Source organism: Oreochromis aureus, linkage group 16 (assembly GCF_013358895.1).
Source record: "Oreochromis aureus strain Israel breed Guangdong linkage group 16, ZZ_aureus, whole genome shotgun sequence".
Classification (NCBI taxonomy): Eukaryota; Metazoa; Chordata; class Actinopteri; order Cichliformes; family Cichlidae; genus Oreochromis; species Oreochromis aureus.
The window spans coordinates 13,925,580-13,941,616 of NC_052957.1; the positions used below are offsets into that span (position 1 = coordinate 13,925,580).

A 16,037-nucleotide genomic window follows, 5' to 3' on the forward strand; every position below is an offset into this window, starting at 1 on the left:
GCATAACTATATAACGCTTGTTTTTATCCTGTGACAGAAGGAACTGAAAAGGTGGGTGCTTATGCTTTTATTCTGATAGGATTGGCCCGGAAGAGCCGTTGCAACCTTGCATTGTGTGTCAGAAAGCGAGTTGTTACAAGTTCAACTAAATGTTTTTACTTGAAAATTCTCCCGCTGTCAACAGACATGAAGAAGAGATTTAACATCAACCTGGACGATTCTGCTTTCACTAAAGAAAGAACACCGGTCTGTATTTTGCTAAAAAATAAGTTCGCGGTTACGTAGCAGGCTTGCTAGCAAACGAGTCTTCAAGCATACAATTTAAATTTTTAACGTAAGATTCACTTAAAGATTAGCTATAAAGCGTATCTATAAAAAGTTTTCGTCAGGTGTATTTCCAGACTCGTGAATGGTTGTTTTATGTGATTTAATTCATAGTAAAATTATCGGTTCTCAGAGAGTATTTCATTGTGATTGCGTTTCAGCCAAAGCCACAGTTTCAACTCGCTTCTACAGTTGGACAAAGCACTTCAGCTTCAGCTACCACAAAGCCTGCTCAGTCAGTGGGCCAGCCGGTGTCCTACGCAGAATACATCGTCCAGAGTAAAAGCAATGCGGCTGCTGCTTCACATAGAGATGCTGCCTCCAAGTTGCCCAGGAGCGATGATGCTGAAGTTACCTGTGTGAGGCAAAGTGAGCCATCTACAGTGTCCTCCAGCACAGAAAAATGTAAAACAGTGCAGGACTTGGCTAAAGGGCCCCATGTCAAACTGAGTGAAGAGGCACAGGAGGCTACCACCGGTCAAACAGAGGGAAGTGGTCAAAGGTCAGAACCGGGCATCAGCTTGGGTCCTAAACCAGTGGGATCTGGGAGCAGCATTATTGTCAGTCCTCGACAGGTATGCATTAAAACTATATAGCTTTGACCCAACAGGTGCATGGTTTACAGAAAACCGTAGCCTCCTTTCATGCATTCCTATTATTGTCCCAGTAGCTATTTTCTGTGGAGGTTACGTGTGTCTGTTGTTCACTGATCAGCTGAAATTAGTGTTTTCAGGTCTGCACAGTGGCAGGGTATAACACCACGTTTGTTTACATTGCTACTGTCGTGTTCTTTTTTTGCTGAGTGAAGTTCAGGAAACAACCTTGCTGTTCACGCTATTTTTATTGTCAGGCAGTTAAAGATTTGGCTTGCACAGCTGTGGACTACTCAGTGTCAAGCAGTCTGCACGCGGAGAAGTGAAGTACAATTCATAATTCAAAGTATATATTAGACACATGAAAACAGGAAATAATTGTGATTGGCTATTGATGGGGAGATGCCATGGTTTAGACTTGGCACCCCCTGATTTGTTCTCCTCAGGGTTCTTCCGCATGGCAACGGTCATTTACCTCTAGTCAGGGATCTTGTCCTGTGTGAGAAAACCCCTCCCTACCTTACAGTTGTTACCAGGGATGTTTTATTTTCATGTTGAAGTCAGCTTTAATTGACACAACGTGGTCTCTATTTCTTGTTGGCTATAGCACCCTGTTATCATACACTCAAGATCAATCAGCCTGTCTTGTCTGACACTGTGTTCTGTAAGGGTGTAGCAATTTACCTTCTACACCCAACTCTTTCTATCTCTCTTAGTTCATCCTTCACAACATGGGGTTAATGTTTTTAATGAGGACTGTGTCAACTCTATTATGAGCATATATTGCAATCAATGTTGAAAAGACACTTTATATTAAAAAAAAACTATTTCTAACACTACAGAGAGGAAACCCCATTCTGAAGTTTGTTAGGAGTGTACCATGGGAGTTGGGAGATGTTGTGCCAGATTATGTCTTGGGACAGACAACCTGTGCTCTCTTCCTCAGGTGGGTTTTTGTGCTTCACAAACTCTGTTTATGTGAGTGAGAAAAAGTTGTTGTCATTGCACACACTGGAAAATTTTATACATTTGTTCTGTTACTGTAACATCATGTTGTTATAAAAAAGGTTTCTATGCATATATTTGTTTAAAAAAAAAAATGCTTTTTTTCCCTTACCTTATTTCTCTTGTATTTTCCTTCCTTTGATGTTGGTTTATGTCCCTTCTGTTTGTTTGTTTGTTTGTTTGTTTCTTGGTTTGTTTTTTGGCTCGACATAAAGTCTGAGGTATCACAATCTCAACCCAAACTATATCCATGACCGTCTGAAACAGCTTGGACACACATTCACACTACGAGTGCTACTAGTTCAAGTAGATGTGGTAAGTAAAGATGCTCTTTAACATTAACCTTGATACTGATTATTTAAAGTATTTAGTCAACATTCAGTGTCCTGACTTCTTTGTGGTAACTGGGAGATTATTACTATTTATCAAACCATTAGGGGATGCTCTATGTCCAATCATTGTCAAAGCCAATGTCTTTACATCAAATCTAATCAAATTAAGATCCTAGAATGGCTGCAGCAGCTATTCTAAGGTGTCATTTCCTCTGATAAAGTAAAACTAATACATGCTTATGATATACAGTCCAGTTTAGAGTTTTTCTCAATTGTCTTAATGTGTTTATTGTTCTACTTTTATCAAAACCTTACTGACTTTGAAAGTACTGCAAAAACATGAGCCTAATGTTAAGTGTTCAGATTCTAAAAAAGGAATGTAAAGGACTGTATGTTCAGAAATAACAGCAGTGTGTACAGACGCAATGGGAAATGCTAATGTTGCTGGGGAAGCGTGTTATTAATTTGAGAAGAGCGGTGAGAATGGTGTTCCTGATGTGAGAAATGCGTCAAAGCGATTTGAAACTGTAATCACATAAATAATGCATTAAGGCACTTTTTAGAAGTATTACTTTTGTTCTATTTCAAATGCAGCTCCTGCGTCTTTTTTAATCATTCAGTACAAGCTGTTGAATATTATTCTTGTGAAATCTATATCTAAATATCTGCAGTTTGTACATATCAGGAAAGGAGGAGGCTGTACAAAGTTTCCTGCTACAGGATTTCAAGACTGATACCATCTTCTTATTCTCTTTGTTTTCATCTAAATTGTTTACACTTTCTCTGAGCAACTAGAAGTCGTCTTGTGACAGGATCAAAACAGCGGTGATGCAAATTAATTTGCGCTCAAGCTTCATTTTCTTTTGTTGTGCACTACACATCTGTGAAATATCTTGACTGCATTTTGCAAGCTGTATGGTATTACATTCAGAAGATTTGCACACAGACAGCAGACCTGAGTACACCCCTGTACAATATCACTTGGTTTTAAAATTGTGTCATTTTCTTGTAATTGGATTACATCTATGCTGAACAGAATTTGCTCTTAAAGTAACTCATCTTAGATCATGTTTAGATCGACTATAATAAAAGCAGAATCAGTGCACCTACTGCAGTTTAGATCTTTTTATATTTTAATACTTTGTGTCCATCTTTATTTTTCATGACAGACTCAGTCCTCCTCCTGATTGAGTATACTTTTTTTTTTTTTTTTATTAGCTGGATGGTTTGTACTGCTCTATCCTTTCTCTTTAAACTGGTTCAAATTTGTTCGGTTGGATTCAAGTCAGGCAGCACACTTGGCCTGACCTGAAAAGGGCAGGTCATAGTGTTTTTTCCCTCTACTTTAGAAACTCTATTGTGATGTGGGCAGTGTGCCTTGGATCATTATTATGCTGGAATATCCCTCTTCTGCCGGCTTCTGGAGATTAGGAGTCATTGTGTCAGACAGTATTTTGGTACATTCACAGACATTCATAGTGCAAACTATAAAGGTCATCTCCCTAGCACCTTTTGCACCAATGTATCCACACCTCATCAAACATGTTGGATCCCATTTGAACTGAACACATTTATATTGTTCTCAACTGCCCAAAGAACGTGCTCCCAATATTCATCGGTTTGTTTTGGGGTTTGTTTTTTTTCATATCCTTTTTTTTCTCCTCTAAGTTTAATATTACAGTTTTGCGCTGAAGAGCAAGCAAGTTTTTTTTTCTTGGACGCCATCCACTGAGCTTAATGTTATGCATTGTCCTTCACAGCTGTCACAAAAACTCTGATTTCCATTTATAACCCCTGTGCCAAGTCTTAAGCACTTACCCAACTGTTTCTCAAAGCTGGATTGTGCAAGCAGTGCACTGTTGGTGGCATCATTTTAGGAGGACAGCCACTGCGGCTCTGATGAGCGGCACTATGGCTCATTTTGTACCTCCTGATTACTGCTGCAGCAGCTGTGCTTCCACTGATTTTTAGGTGGAAATCAATCTTTCTTTATGTTTTTTCCATCTTTGTGGAGCTTCATGTTGAGATTATTCAGTTCCCCTGACAGTTCTTTTCTATGTGGAACCATGATGCAGACATACAGATCAGACAAAACCCACAGGTCCAAAATTGAGAAAGTCCTGCAAGGAGTGTTGCTTTTCATAAGAATCACTACTCTAAATGTCAGCTCAGGAGAATGCAATTACCATAAGGTGATATAATTTACATCATTTATCATTTAAACTGTGTTTCAAAGGATTATACTCACCTTTGTTAAATACTGTGTAAACACCTGCCACAGAACTCAAAAGTAAATTTGTGATAGTTCTGCAAGTGTTCGTGTCTCCAGGGCCATTTTTTTTTTTTTTTTTTTTTTTTTTTGCCGCTTTGGGACATCTGGTTAATACTAGAAACAAAATTGGAGGCTTTTAAGCAAGTGAACAACAGAAACAGGGACACAAATTACCTCTATGAGTCTGTGGACTATCTAACAATAACAGCTGTCAGGTCGGTAACGTCAGCTGGCCTTATGAATTGCGGACAAAAATGTAAACATCCAAAATTTTTATATTTAACAAGACAGAACAATCAGCTCTCCTTTAGCAGCTTAATGTAAGTGATCAATGCAGATCTACTCATTTGTGAAGTGTATCTTGCCTCAGCTGAATTAGTTTCGCTAACAGTGGTGTAAATGAAGTGTGAAGAGTGCAGCTGGAGACTATTTTTGGCACTGTGTGTAGGAAAATAAAGATCTCAGAGCTGCCAAATAATAGATACTGTGTAAGAAGACTCAGATTTGGGTCAAAATTTAAAAATGTCACAACATCTCAATTTGTGGCAAATCTAAAGCCCTAATGTGACTTCATAAAGTCTTTAAGAATGAATTTTGTTGTTTTTTTTTTGTTTTAACTCTAACGTCTCTTCAACTACAGAAAGATCCTCATCATGCGTTAAAAGAGCTGGCTCGCATGTGCATCATGGCTGACTGCACTCTCATCTTGGCTTGGAGGTAAGACTTGCAACAGATGATCAAGAGCACCTAGCAGCTTGCTACAAAACACGTATATAAAATAAATAATCTGTGTGATTCTGGCTCCAACATCTAAAAACTATAGCTCGAAGACAAAGTCAAACACTTCTTGTCTTTTTAAACGTGTTTTGTCGTTTTCTGTACTTCTCATTTTGAACTGCCAGTCCAGAAGAGGCAGGCCGCTACCTGGAAACGTATAAGTCGTATGAAAAGAAGCCAGCTGACATGCTGAAGGAGCAAGTCGAAAAAGACTACCTATCAAAGTGTGTGTCACCGTTTTCTATGTGAACTCTTGGTGCTTTGTTTGTCTTTTCGCCTACTTGTGCCCATTTAAGAAAAGAGATACCATTATAGAAATGTCATGGAAGATATGATAACATGGGATTGTACAGTATTTGCCAAAATCTTGCAGTAGCTTTAAGACCATGAACACTGAAAATGCTGATTGGATTTCTGCTTACTTCAAGGTTACAGATTGCCTGACAACTGTGAAGTCTATCAACAAAACTGATGCCATTACTTTGCTGTCTGCGTTCTCTGTGAGTGCCTCATTTTTCACAATTTTTATTTCAAGTATTAATTAATCATGTTTATTAAATTCCTTTAAAGACTCACTATATATACCACAAGAGTCTGCAAAGCCTAAAGGGAGATGTGCAACTTGATTGGTTCATGAACAACTTCAAGTGTGTAAATGTAGTTCAGTCATGTTGTCAGTGGGAATGATCCAATCAATAAACAGACATGATGTATTTTTTTCAACAGTCTGTAGAAGGAATCATCAGTGCCTCTAAGGAAGATTTGGTTGTCTGTCCAGGCCTTGGACCACAAAAAGTGAGGAAAACACATGTGCTGAGTATAAATATACACTGCGTAGATGAAGTGTTTGATGATTTAACATGTTGACATTTTGTGTTTACAGGCAAGACGACTCTTTGACGTGCTCCATAAGCCCTTTCTCAAGGCAAAGACAAAAGACAGCTGAGACACTTTTTTTTTACCAAGAATGTGATATGCTTCTGAAAACAGTTCTACATTTTTGATCATCATGTTGAACATCAAACTAAAACACTCAGGAGGAATGAATACTACAAAGTCTATCGATTTACAGAGTTAATGGAGAAACATGTTTATCCCATACAAACTCAACTAGACCTCAATATTCATGCCATGGCTTTTCTTTTGTGGATTCTTGACATGAACTGGTTAGTTTGAAGTGGCCCATGTTTAAAACGTACCTTCTTCCTCGCTGGAATCCGTGGATGTGTTTTAGGAAGTTGTGAACTGTTTGAGCTTCAAACTTATGTATTTTGGTTTTTTTGTGTATGTGTTATTAATTTGTTAATAAATATTTTTGTTATATTTTGGTTTTTACATTATTTTATTTTTAACTGTATAATATATCTTAATATTTCATTGCAGACACACAAGACAACAAGGATTTTGCTTGAATCTCTGCAGAAAGTATACTAGAATGCTTTAAAAAAAATCTCATTCAAAAAAGGAATAAACAAGGCAACATTTCTTTTCAAGTCTGACATAGGGGTATGGAAAAACTGGCGACTTGTCCGGGATGCCTCTTGCCCTTTTTATAGCTTTTATGATCTAAGTTTTTGAGAAAGTGGATGGAAGGATATCTAAAATTCTTTGAGATATCCAGCAGTATATTAAATCTGTTTTATCTTCTTGCAAGTGGACATAACATACTCTTTGGTTTTGCTGTGTCCATTAAGTCACTTTAAATCAGCTATAAAGAAAATTAAACAAGAAATAGAGATTATTTTCACATCTTTTGGTTCTTTTTTTTTGTAAGAGAAAGGTAACCCATACGGAGGTTTGGGGGTATTTTTTTAATGTATTTGCATGAATGGTTCAGGGTTATTTTTAATCAAGAACCTAAAGTTTAAATTTGAGGCAACAGGAAAAGCGTGCAGATCAAAAATCCATCCATCCATCCATCTTCATCCGCTTTTATCGATTTTCTTTTCAGCGGGGCAGCAGTCTAAGCAGAGAAGCCCAGACCTCCTCTCTTTCAGCCACCTCCTCCAGCTTATCCGGGGAACACCAAGTCGTTCCCAGGCCAGCAGAAGAGATATAATCTCTCCAGCGTGTCCTGGGTCTGAATATGAAGACCTCGTATCGGTGGGACATGACCCGAACACCTACCCAGGAGGCATCCTTGTCAGATTTCCGAACAGGGTCAACTGGTGTTATTTCGTGTGGATTAGCTGCGGTTTCGAAACTCTGACCCCTCCCGGATGGCCGAATAACTCAACCTTACGTCGAAACAGGAGAGGCCAGCCACCCTTCTGGAGGAAAGCTCATTTCTGCCGCTTGTATCCGCGATCTCGTTCTTCTGGGTCACTACCCACAGTTTTCGTAGTTTTTTAGTTGGTCTGCACGTGAAATGATTGACTTATTTGTTGAGAAAACAAACACACTCAGCTCCAAAAGCCATATGCAGACGGAGGTGCAGTCCGCATCATGCGTCCGCAGCACCAATCCGTCTGTCGATCTCAGATTTCCCTTCTGGCCATCATCAGGTCAAGACCCCGCAGAACCTTGAACTCCTCCACTTGGGGCAGGAACTGGGGGTATCGACCCGGAGTGGGCACTCCACCCTAGTTTCAGCAGAGGCTGAGAACCATGGCCTCAGATTTGGAGGTGGTGATCCTCATTCCCGCTGCTTCACACTCGGCTGCTGAACCGTTCCAGAGAGCTGGAGGCTTCACCTGAGGAGAAGCCAACAGAACCACATCATCCGCAAAAAGCAGAGATGAGATTCTGAGGCAATTATGGAACGCTGGTTGGAAATTTTAAAGAAGTGTAATACTTAATGTGTTTTTTTATCATAACCTTCAAGTCATTTTCTTTTCAGTCAAACATTTTTGTCAAGGTAAATTGTGAAATTCTGTTCTTTGGTCTTTCAGGAAACTTTCAGTGAAGGGCCTCTTCCCATCGCTTTAGACAAGCTTCAAGTCGGCCTGTGTTAACCAGTTGCTTATATTGACATAGAGGCCATTTGGAAATAAAAGTGAATATGACACCAGAAGAAAGACGAAAATGCAACTGTGAAACAAACCGAATATGAAGACCAACGTATCTCATAATGACGCTTAATAATATTTGGTGCGAAATGCATTAAACGTTTTCTGACAGGGTTAAATGTCGTGTTATTTCGTTTGAGATTAACTTACAGTTTCGAAACTTCCGACAGCACGTGAAGGCTTGATAACGCAACCTTACGTCGAAACAGGAAGTGTCTGCGGTGCGCGCTGTAGCCGAAAGTAGGAGTTTCGCCGCTCGATTCACTCTGGTTCACACAGTGGGGTTTTTTTGTAGTTTTTTTTAGTTGCTCTGCACGTGAAATGATTTGGCTTATTTGTTAGAGAAAAACAAACAGCGAAAGTGTCAAAAGCAAATATGCAGACGGAGAAGGAGGACGAGGATGATGCGTCCTGTGAGGAGTACGTTGCCCGGTCAGATTTCACTGGAAGTGGCACCGATCAGGTCAGAGAGACCCGCAAACCTCAGAGATCCTAACCTTAAAACGGGAGGTGGGGGTATCAGCAATAACCGTGTGACTTGTTTTGTCTCACAGCTTAGTTTCAGCAGAGGAGACAGACTGCTTGTACACGCCAAGCCCTCCTCAGAGTGGTGGTGGGCAGAGCTGCAGGGGGTCATAGGTTATGTCCCTGCCGGCTACCTGAGCCAGGATGCTGCAGGGGAGGAGGAGGAGGACCCCTCAATAGAAGACCCGTGGCAAGATGAAGAATACTTTGGCAATTATGGAACGCTGGTTGGAAATTTTAAAGAAGTGTATTGCTTTGCATGTGTCCAGATTATTATCATGAACTTGAAGATAATGATGATTTGAATCATAATATGCGAGTTTAAACTGTTTCCCAGCGCGTTAAGCACCCATGCATCTTACATTGTAACTATAGGTAATCACCAGCATGCAACGACTAAGAGTTTAAGTAAGCGTCGTCTTTTGTCTAGTCAAAGTGACACTACCCTGCAATGTGGCGGTGCTGGTTTAAGATGTTGGTGCTCAGTGGTGCATGATTCAGAGTTTTCAGTGATATATTTACTCCTGAGATGCTAGTAAACATGCTCAGAGGCTAAACATGCTGTTTAGCCCCTGATTTCCAAATATACACATGTAAGCCTTTTCTTTAATGCATCACCCCTGATAAACAAGGGAGGAAAAGCATGAAACTAGACCCTGCTGTGTTTTGGGAATTCATTTGGATCCTATTTGGAGTAGTTTATTTATCAGTGGATTAATTATAAAAACTCTTGTTTAATTCAAGCAAATTTTATATGTCTGATTTTATTTCATATTGCCATTTAGAAATTAACGTTTTATTTCATGAAGCCACTTTTCATTATAAAGAGTTAGGAGTTAGGTTTAACAGGGGCACAGTTATCCGACTGATCACTGCTTTGATCCGTATTTTATTATAGTTAAAAAAATGTCTAATTTTTGAGCATTAAATAAACTGCCAGTGGCTACCTGTCAGTTTGCTGTAGATACATTTTTTAGGCACTGTGTTTCATTTAGTCATGTTTCACGACAGAGGCTTCACCTGGAGATGCTGTCAGACAAGAGCCGCACTGAGGCATATCGGCAGGTGATTCTCCGCAACAGTGCTTCTCTCAGCAGCAAGAGGGTGATGGACCTCGGCTGTGGGACTGGCATCATCAGTTTGTTCTGCGCTCAGTTGGCACGCCCCTCAATGGTAATGTTGAATGTTGGATTTTGTGTTGTAAAGAGAAACGAAATGAGATTGAAATGAAATGAGATTGCATTCATTTTTAAATTATGCGGAAAAATCTGCATATATTGTGAGTTAAGTTTAGGTTTCCTGCCAAATAACAAAAACAAATTAGAATCTAAGAGTCCAAAAATAAAATCTTTCACAAAAATGTGGTTACTTAGAGGAGCAAAATCACCAGTTAGGTATTGAACATTGGTGTACTTCTACTTCCATCTGCTGGACAAATCGTGTTGCTGCATTGAGGAAACAGCATGATGTATAGAGTGAACAGAAGGAGATTATCTGTGGTGTTGTAGGTGTATGCTGTGGAGGCAAGCTCAATGGCAGAGTACACCAGACAGCTGGTGAAGCAGAACGGCTGTGATGAGGTGGTCACGGTGCTCCAGGGGCGGGCTGAGGAGATCGAGTTGCCTGAGCAGGTGGACGTCCTGGTTTCTGAGTGGATGGGTAACTGCCTTCTGGTAATTATAACACTTCCAGTCCTGCTACTCTAAAAAAAATACATTGTTGTTGGACATCCTTTTCTGCTCTTACCCATGTTCAGGTTTTACTATACCACATTGCTTCTTTCTTTCTTTTTTTTTTTGCCTTTTCCCCACGCTCTAGTTTGAGTTCATGGTGGAGTCAGTTCTGCTGGCCAGGGACCGCTGGCTTAGAGATGGTGGCACGATGTGGCCCTCCTCTGCGGCCCTCACCTTGGTGCCATGTCAGGCCGACAGCTATTACGCAGAGAAAATGGCCTTCTGGGAGCGGCCATACGGCCTCGACTTCACTCCTCTTCAGTAAGAGCCATTAGTTCACAGTTGACAGTGAGCAATGTCCTGTCACTTACATATATATATATATATATATATATATATATATTTTATGTACTTTTTATTTATTTTATTTTATTTTATAGTTTATTTTTTACTTATTTAAATTTTCAGGTAGTTTTAAGCCTTCTGAACATAGATGATGTGCAGATAAACGATTTAGTACGATGTAATGTGGTGCAGGTCAGGTGGGGATCTGTTCTTGACACGTGATAGTCAGAAAACAGCGGCAGACATGGGAGCCACATGACTTTAAGCACAATCAGACTGGCCACTGTGAGCTACAAATGTTTACTTTACTCATAAAAGTCTACTGCAGCAAGAAGTCTACTCTTCTTGCTGCAGTACTTTTTGTAGTACTGCACGTCCGACACACAGTGATGGTACTAACTCACTGATTTACATCAGTGATTCAACACCATATACATAAAAGGCAGCACAAGAAAAGGAAAGCTCCAATGAGTAAGACGTGAACTAAGAGCTAAAAAGATTTGTTTTTTATTAAGTCCAGTAATGGCTAATTTCTTACTTTATGTGCTTGTGTTAAAATCGGTTTTACCACTAGGTGGCCAGCTTTGAACGAATCATCCTCTCTGATTCATATCTGAAAGACAGCCTTGTGCCAGTCCATGTGTTGCCTTAAACACTTATACTGCAAAGCAAGTTGCCTGATGAATGAAATGTAGGAATTGCTGTAGTTTGTCACCAGAACAAAGTGAAATTACTTTTATTGATTGAATATTGATAGGTTGGTGATAAATAGCCCCAAAATGTAAGTGATCACTCTTTTAATCTGTGTTCCAGTTACTACAGTTCCACTAGTGCAAAAAAACAAAAACCTGTCAGTATTAGGACCAAACTATGAAGGCTTGTGTCCGTTACTGAAAAGTGATATGTCAAATTTTCAGGTTATTATCTTGTAAGTTGAAATTTTGAAATAATAACACAAAATTTGGCATCATCAGTTGTATCGTAGCCAGGTTTCTTACCACAAATTTCTGTAACAAGTAAATAAGGTTTACTTATCTAGCGCTTTACAATACAGAAATAGGTATCACTGAGTTATCTTTAATGTTGCAATTGAACTCTAACGTGAATCTTTTTCATCTGGGGACTTGTTTTTTGTTCATCAGTATTTATAATAATATTTTGTTTAGCTGACTAAATAAAATGCACTTGGAGGTTAAGACGCCCCTGCAAAGAAAATAATAGAAGTCCAAATAAGCTATTTACTGGTCTCAGTGCCATTTAACAAAATTTAGAGCTCAGTATAACTTCACCTTGACAAAGAGGTCTATCAGCAAACCTTAGAGACAAACAGAGAGGTTACCTTTCATTGAACATTAATGGCTAATTTGTGTGTATTTGAGAGAGAAGGGAAAACCTACATGGGCATTTCACAAAACAGCAATAGGGTTTTTATATCCCTGAAACATAAGTGTGATTCTCTACACCAGGATGTTGTGATAACACTCCTCTTTTTATCACCGAATGAAGATTTCCCCAGTTGCTAATATGAATAAGGCTTAATTTTATGGTTCATGGCCTAAAAAGACCATGCAGGTGTTCAATTCTTTATTAACGCGTAAGCATGTGCTAACACTGAATTGCTAAAAAACTGCAGTCCAATTTAATGAAAAGGAACAGTGATAATACATTAATACTGTGACATTAGAGACTTTTTGAGGCTACTGTTTACAGACTTTATGTTAACCAGTTGCAGTGTGCATTATTTAGTAGCTGATATTTGTGACCACAGTGACTTAATACATGAAAAAGTTCACAGTCTATACGTTTAACATTTTTATATATCACAGTTTATCACATATTGTAAGGTTAGAATAATTTACGAGTACACCGATAATTCATTTTACCCTTGTGCTAAATACTTTTGTGTTTCTGGAGGCCTTTGGCACAGCAGGAGTTCTTCACCAAGCCCAAGTTCAGCCACATCATTGATCCATGTGACTGCCTCGCTGCTCCCTGTGATGTCATCTCCCTCGACATGTACACTTTACAAGTGGGAGACCTCGAGGTCATTTTTATTTTTTTTTATGAGGAAGTTGTAAACGAGCCAACTTGGATTTTGTTACTAATGCTTGACTGTTTCGTTTCTCAGCAAATGAAGGGTCAGTTTCATTTTTGTGTGGAGAAGTCTGCAGTTTTCCATGGATTCACCGCCTGGTTCACTGTTTGCTTCAAGAGCCTGGAAGCAGGAGGTGCAACCGTGGAGCTAAACACTGGCCCCAACTCTGGGTAAAAACATGAAAAGCACAAAAAAAATCTGATGCATAATTAGTTAAATATGATTTCATACCAACTAGTCCATTTTCCCTACAGGCCAACACACTGGAAACAGACATTGTTCATGCTAGACAGGCCAGTAAGTGTATGCGCAGGAGACTCGATCAGTGGAACCATTGTCCTCCAGAGAAATCCTGTCTGGAGGCGCCACATGACCGTTACCCTGCACTGGACCATTAAAGGGAGCACAGACAATCCAGACAACGCCCAGGCAAACATCTTTATTTACTATATGCACTTTATCTGAGATATGTATTGATTATAAGGAATTGGAAGGTTGATTTATTACTTTTTATATGAGTGTTCTTTGGAAGGGTTTTTTGTTTGTGCAACAACAATGAAAAAGACAATCTCCTAACTTAACCCTGCCCATAAAGTTGTTGACTTGCCATTTCTCCCTCCCCTCTGTCCTTAGGCTGGAACAAAGAGTTTCCCCATGTGGAGGTGACACATATTCGCTCATCACCGTTGGAGATCTAAAATAGAAAAACAGTCCAATAAAATTAAACTGCTCGGCTGTGAGACTGCTGCTGAAGCGGACTGGTGTGTTGCTCACATGTTGCAATGAATGTGCCAGAGGAATGCCTGCTATCATAGTGATGAGCCTGATTGCTGCAATCACAGGTGATAACACCCTAAGAGCACGTTTACTGCCCATTTTTATTGAAGGGCAAAAGTACTTTACATAAAGCAGCGCTGTGTCGCACAGCTGGAACATCAGTTGTTTTTTTGTTTACTGAGGTGCAAAAAAAAGACAAGATTGAGTCACACTATGTTACTTTTCATCAAATGGCATATTGTTTTACAATAAGCATTTAACTTACATTTTTTATTGGTTGTACATACATGCCACTAGGCTTTTATGCATTTAGAAGAACAGATTAACGAAAACCATACATTACAATGGTTTGAGATATGACCTTTTTTTCATTTTAACATTGTAAGATCAGAACAATGTACGCCTTTGAAATGTTACAAACATTAGCCTAAAAGATACCTCAATAAAAATATTATAGTGCTTAAAGATAACTGCTCACAATGGAAATCACCATCTTAAAATAACAATTAGTGAACTCACATTGATATAAATTAAATAAAAATTGGAACTGTTTCAACTATCAATCTGGTGTTTGTCCCTTTCTTACCATCATCTGTAAACATTTAACCTTTTAAAACACCAACATTACACTACTGCCACCATCTCTGTCTCAGCTGACGCTCTCCTTCTGGCTATGGCTCTGTTTTAATCTTTGCTTTTGCTCTGGAGCGTGTGTTGACCTCCTGGGATAGCTGCTGAGCAGGTAAGGACTCAGGAGAAGAAGGCCTAGAGAGCGGAACAAACAGGGGAGGTTTGACGACTTTGTCTTCCGTCCCCTTATTTTTATCCTTTTTCTGTCTCAGGTGTTTGTCACAGTGGTTCACAAATGTTTCCAGTTTGACAAACGTCTTGTTGCACACTTTGCAGTGATAAGGTCGCTGTCCTTTGTTGAGGCGAATGTGCAGCCTGATATAAGATGACCTGACAAAAGTGCGACAGCAGACACCGCATTTCAGATCTTCGCCGTTGGTTTGTGTTTTCCGAGGCTGGCTGAGCGGTGGTGGAGACAGTGACTTGGCCTGTCCGGAAGCCTCTTGAGCCTTGTGAGAGAGCAGCAGTGACAAAGAGCGAAAGCCCTCGCCACACTGCTCGCACTTGTATGGTCTCTCCCCGGTGTGCAGACGAACGTGTGCCAGGAGCCCAGCCTTCTGGGTGAAGGACTTGTCACAGTAAGTGCATTTAAAAGGTTTTTCGCCTGTGTGGAGTCGACGGTGGGTCTTCAGGTGTGAAGCGCGCCCAAAGGTCTTACCACAATCTGGGCATTTAAACGGCCTGTCTCCGCTGTGGATTATCTTGTGTGCCATTAGGTGGGAGGACTGATGGAAGAACTTGCCACAGGTGTTACATTTGAACTTCCTTTCCTTATTGTGAGAAGCAAGGTGAAGGGTCAGGTGAGCGGAAGAGATGAAGGTTTTGGAGCACAGGCTGCAGCTGTGAGGGTCCAGGCGGATGCGCCGGTGTGGCCGGCGTCCATTCTGGGGGCTGCTGCCTGCCTGGCAGGATGGGCATTTGGAAGAACTGTCTGTTTTATTCTGCTGTTTAGGATCGGCTGGAGTGTCATCAGAATCAGGCTCAGAGTCAGGATGTGAAAGATTAAAACTGCACCCACAGTCTGAGCAGCGCCCAGACTGCTGCTCCACTTGATCACCGGTGTTATCCAGCATGGTGCCATCTACGCCCACAGCAGCAGGGGAGGGGTTTTCACTGTCTTACAGATGATGGGAGCATCTGAGAGACAAACATGACATAATTATTGTTAATTTTATTTTATTGGGGGGGGACGCACTGTTTAATCGATGCCCCCCTGCTTACTGACCAATCGGTTTTATCGCTGTTTCAGGTGAAATACAAGCCGCATATCCTTCATCGGTTTTTGGGCATATTGTATAGGTTATGATCGCATTATCGCTCCTTGTCGGCCAAATAGGCGACAACAAGATCTGTGCGAATATAACAAGTATGTGCACTAGCTTACTTAGCAGCCTACCAACTATTGTAGGCCGTGGTTCGTTTTAAACAATGCGGAAGATATTTGAGGACGCAAGCAGCACACAAACAACAATTTTCACATACCGTTCTCATCCTTCCTAAGCAATGTGCTTGAATGTAAGTACTTTTCGTGCGAACGCCGTAGAAACACCATATTAACCAGAGTTAAATAACGGCGGAACACTGTCGTCTACAGCTTATCGTTTTTCTTTGAGATGATGCTGCAGCCCGTTTTCCGATAAAAACAGGCTGCAGCATCATCTAGCGAGCGGCGGGACAACTG

At 40.3% G+C, this 16,037-nt stretch overlaps 3 protein-coding genes across 3 annotated transcripts; 2 read left to right on the forward strand and 1 right to left on the reverse strand.

Annotated features, from left to right (window-relative positions):
• The first annotated feature begins 52 nt into the window (after positions 1–52).
• Positions 53–6,626, forward strand: ercc1 (excision repair cross-complementation group 1). The gene is made up of 9 exons (XM_039599592.1): positions 53–246; positions 486–899; positions 1,760–1,863; positions 2,138–2,237; positions 5,167–5,243; positions 5,429–5,527; positions 5,731–5,803; positions 6,030–6,098; positions 6,187–6,626. The coding sequence occupies exons 1-9, from the start codon at positions 187–189 to the stop codon at positions 6,247–6,249; spliced, it is 1,059 nt and encodes a 352-aa protein (XP_039455526.1). The 5' UTR covers positions 53–186; the 3' UTR covers positions 6,250–6,626.
• Positions 6,627–8,518: 1,892 nt separating this feature from the next.
• On the forward strand, positions 8,519–14,289 carry prmt2 (protein arginine methyltransferase 2). Its single transcript, XM_031730441.2, has 9 exons — positions 8,519–8,774; positions 8,866–9,063; positions 9,848–10,009; positions 10,345–10,509; positions 10,655–10,830; positions 12,769–12,898; positions 12,983–13,119; positions 13,204–13,378; positions 13,583–14,289. Exons 1-9 carry the CDS (start codon positions 8,688–8,690, stop codon positions 13,613–13,615), a joined length of 1,263 nt encoding a protein of 420 aa, XP_031586301.2. The 5' UTR covers positions 8,519–8,687; the 3' UTR covers positions 13,616–14,289.
• On the reverse strand, positions 13,943–16,019 carry LOC116312913 (zinc finger protein 525-like). Its single transcript, XM_031730442.2, has 2 exons — positions 15,839–16,019; positions 13,943–15,493 (listed from the first exon to the last, which is right to left on the reverse strand). The coding sequence occupies exon 2, from the start codon at positions 15,427–15,429 to the stop codon at positions 14,398–14,400; it is 1,032 nt and encodes a 343-aa protein (XP_031586302.2). The 5' UTR covers positions 15,430–15,493; positions 15,839–16,019; the 3' UTR covers positions 13,943–14,397.
• Between the last annotated feature and the right edge of the window lie 18 nt (positions 16,020–16,037).

Excerpts from the sequence above, each read along its gene's own strand:
- ercc1 (XM_039599592.1), top strand. The coding sequence starts at position 187 with ATGAAGAAGAGATTTAACATCAACCTGGACGATTCTGCTTTCACTAAA. Across the intron at positions 900-1,759 it reads TTATTGTCAGTCCTCGACAG|AGAGGAAACCCCATTCTGAA; the intron begins GTATGCATTAAA and ends CTAACACTACAG. Across the intron at positions 2,238-5,166 it reads TACTAGTTCAAGTAGATGTG|AAAGATCCTCATCATGCGTT; the intron begins GTAAGTAAAGAT and ends CTTCAACTACAG.
- prmt2 (XM_031730441.2), top strand. The coding sequence starts at position 8,688 with ATGCAGACGGAGAAGGAGGACGAGGATGATGCGTCCTGTGAGGAGTAC. Across the intron at positions 9,064-9,847 it reads TTGGCAATTATGGAACGCTG|AGGCTTCACCTGGAGATGCT; the intron begins GTTGGAAATTTT and ends GTTTCACGACAG. Across the intron at positions 13,120-13,203 it reads AACACTGGCCCCAACTCTGG|GCCAACACACTGGAAACAGA; the intron begins GTAAAAACATGA and ends TTTTCCCTACAG.
- LOC116312913 (XM_031730442.2), bottom strand. The coding sequence starts at position 15,429 with ATGCTGGATAACACCGGTGATCAAGTGGAGCAGCAGTCTGGGCGCTGC.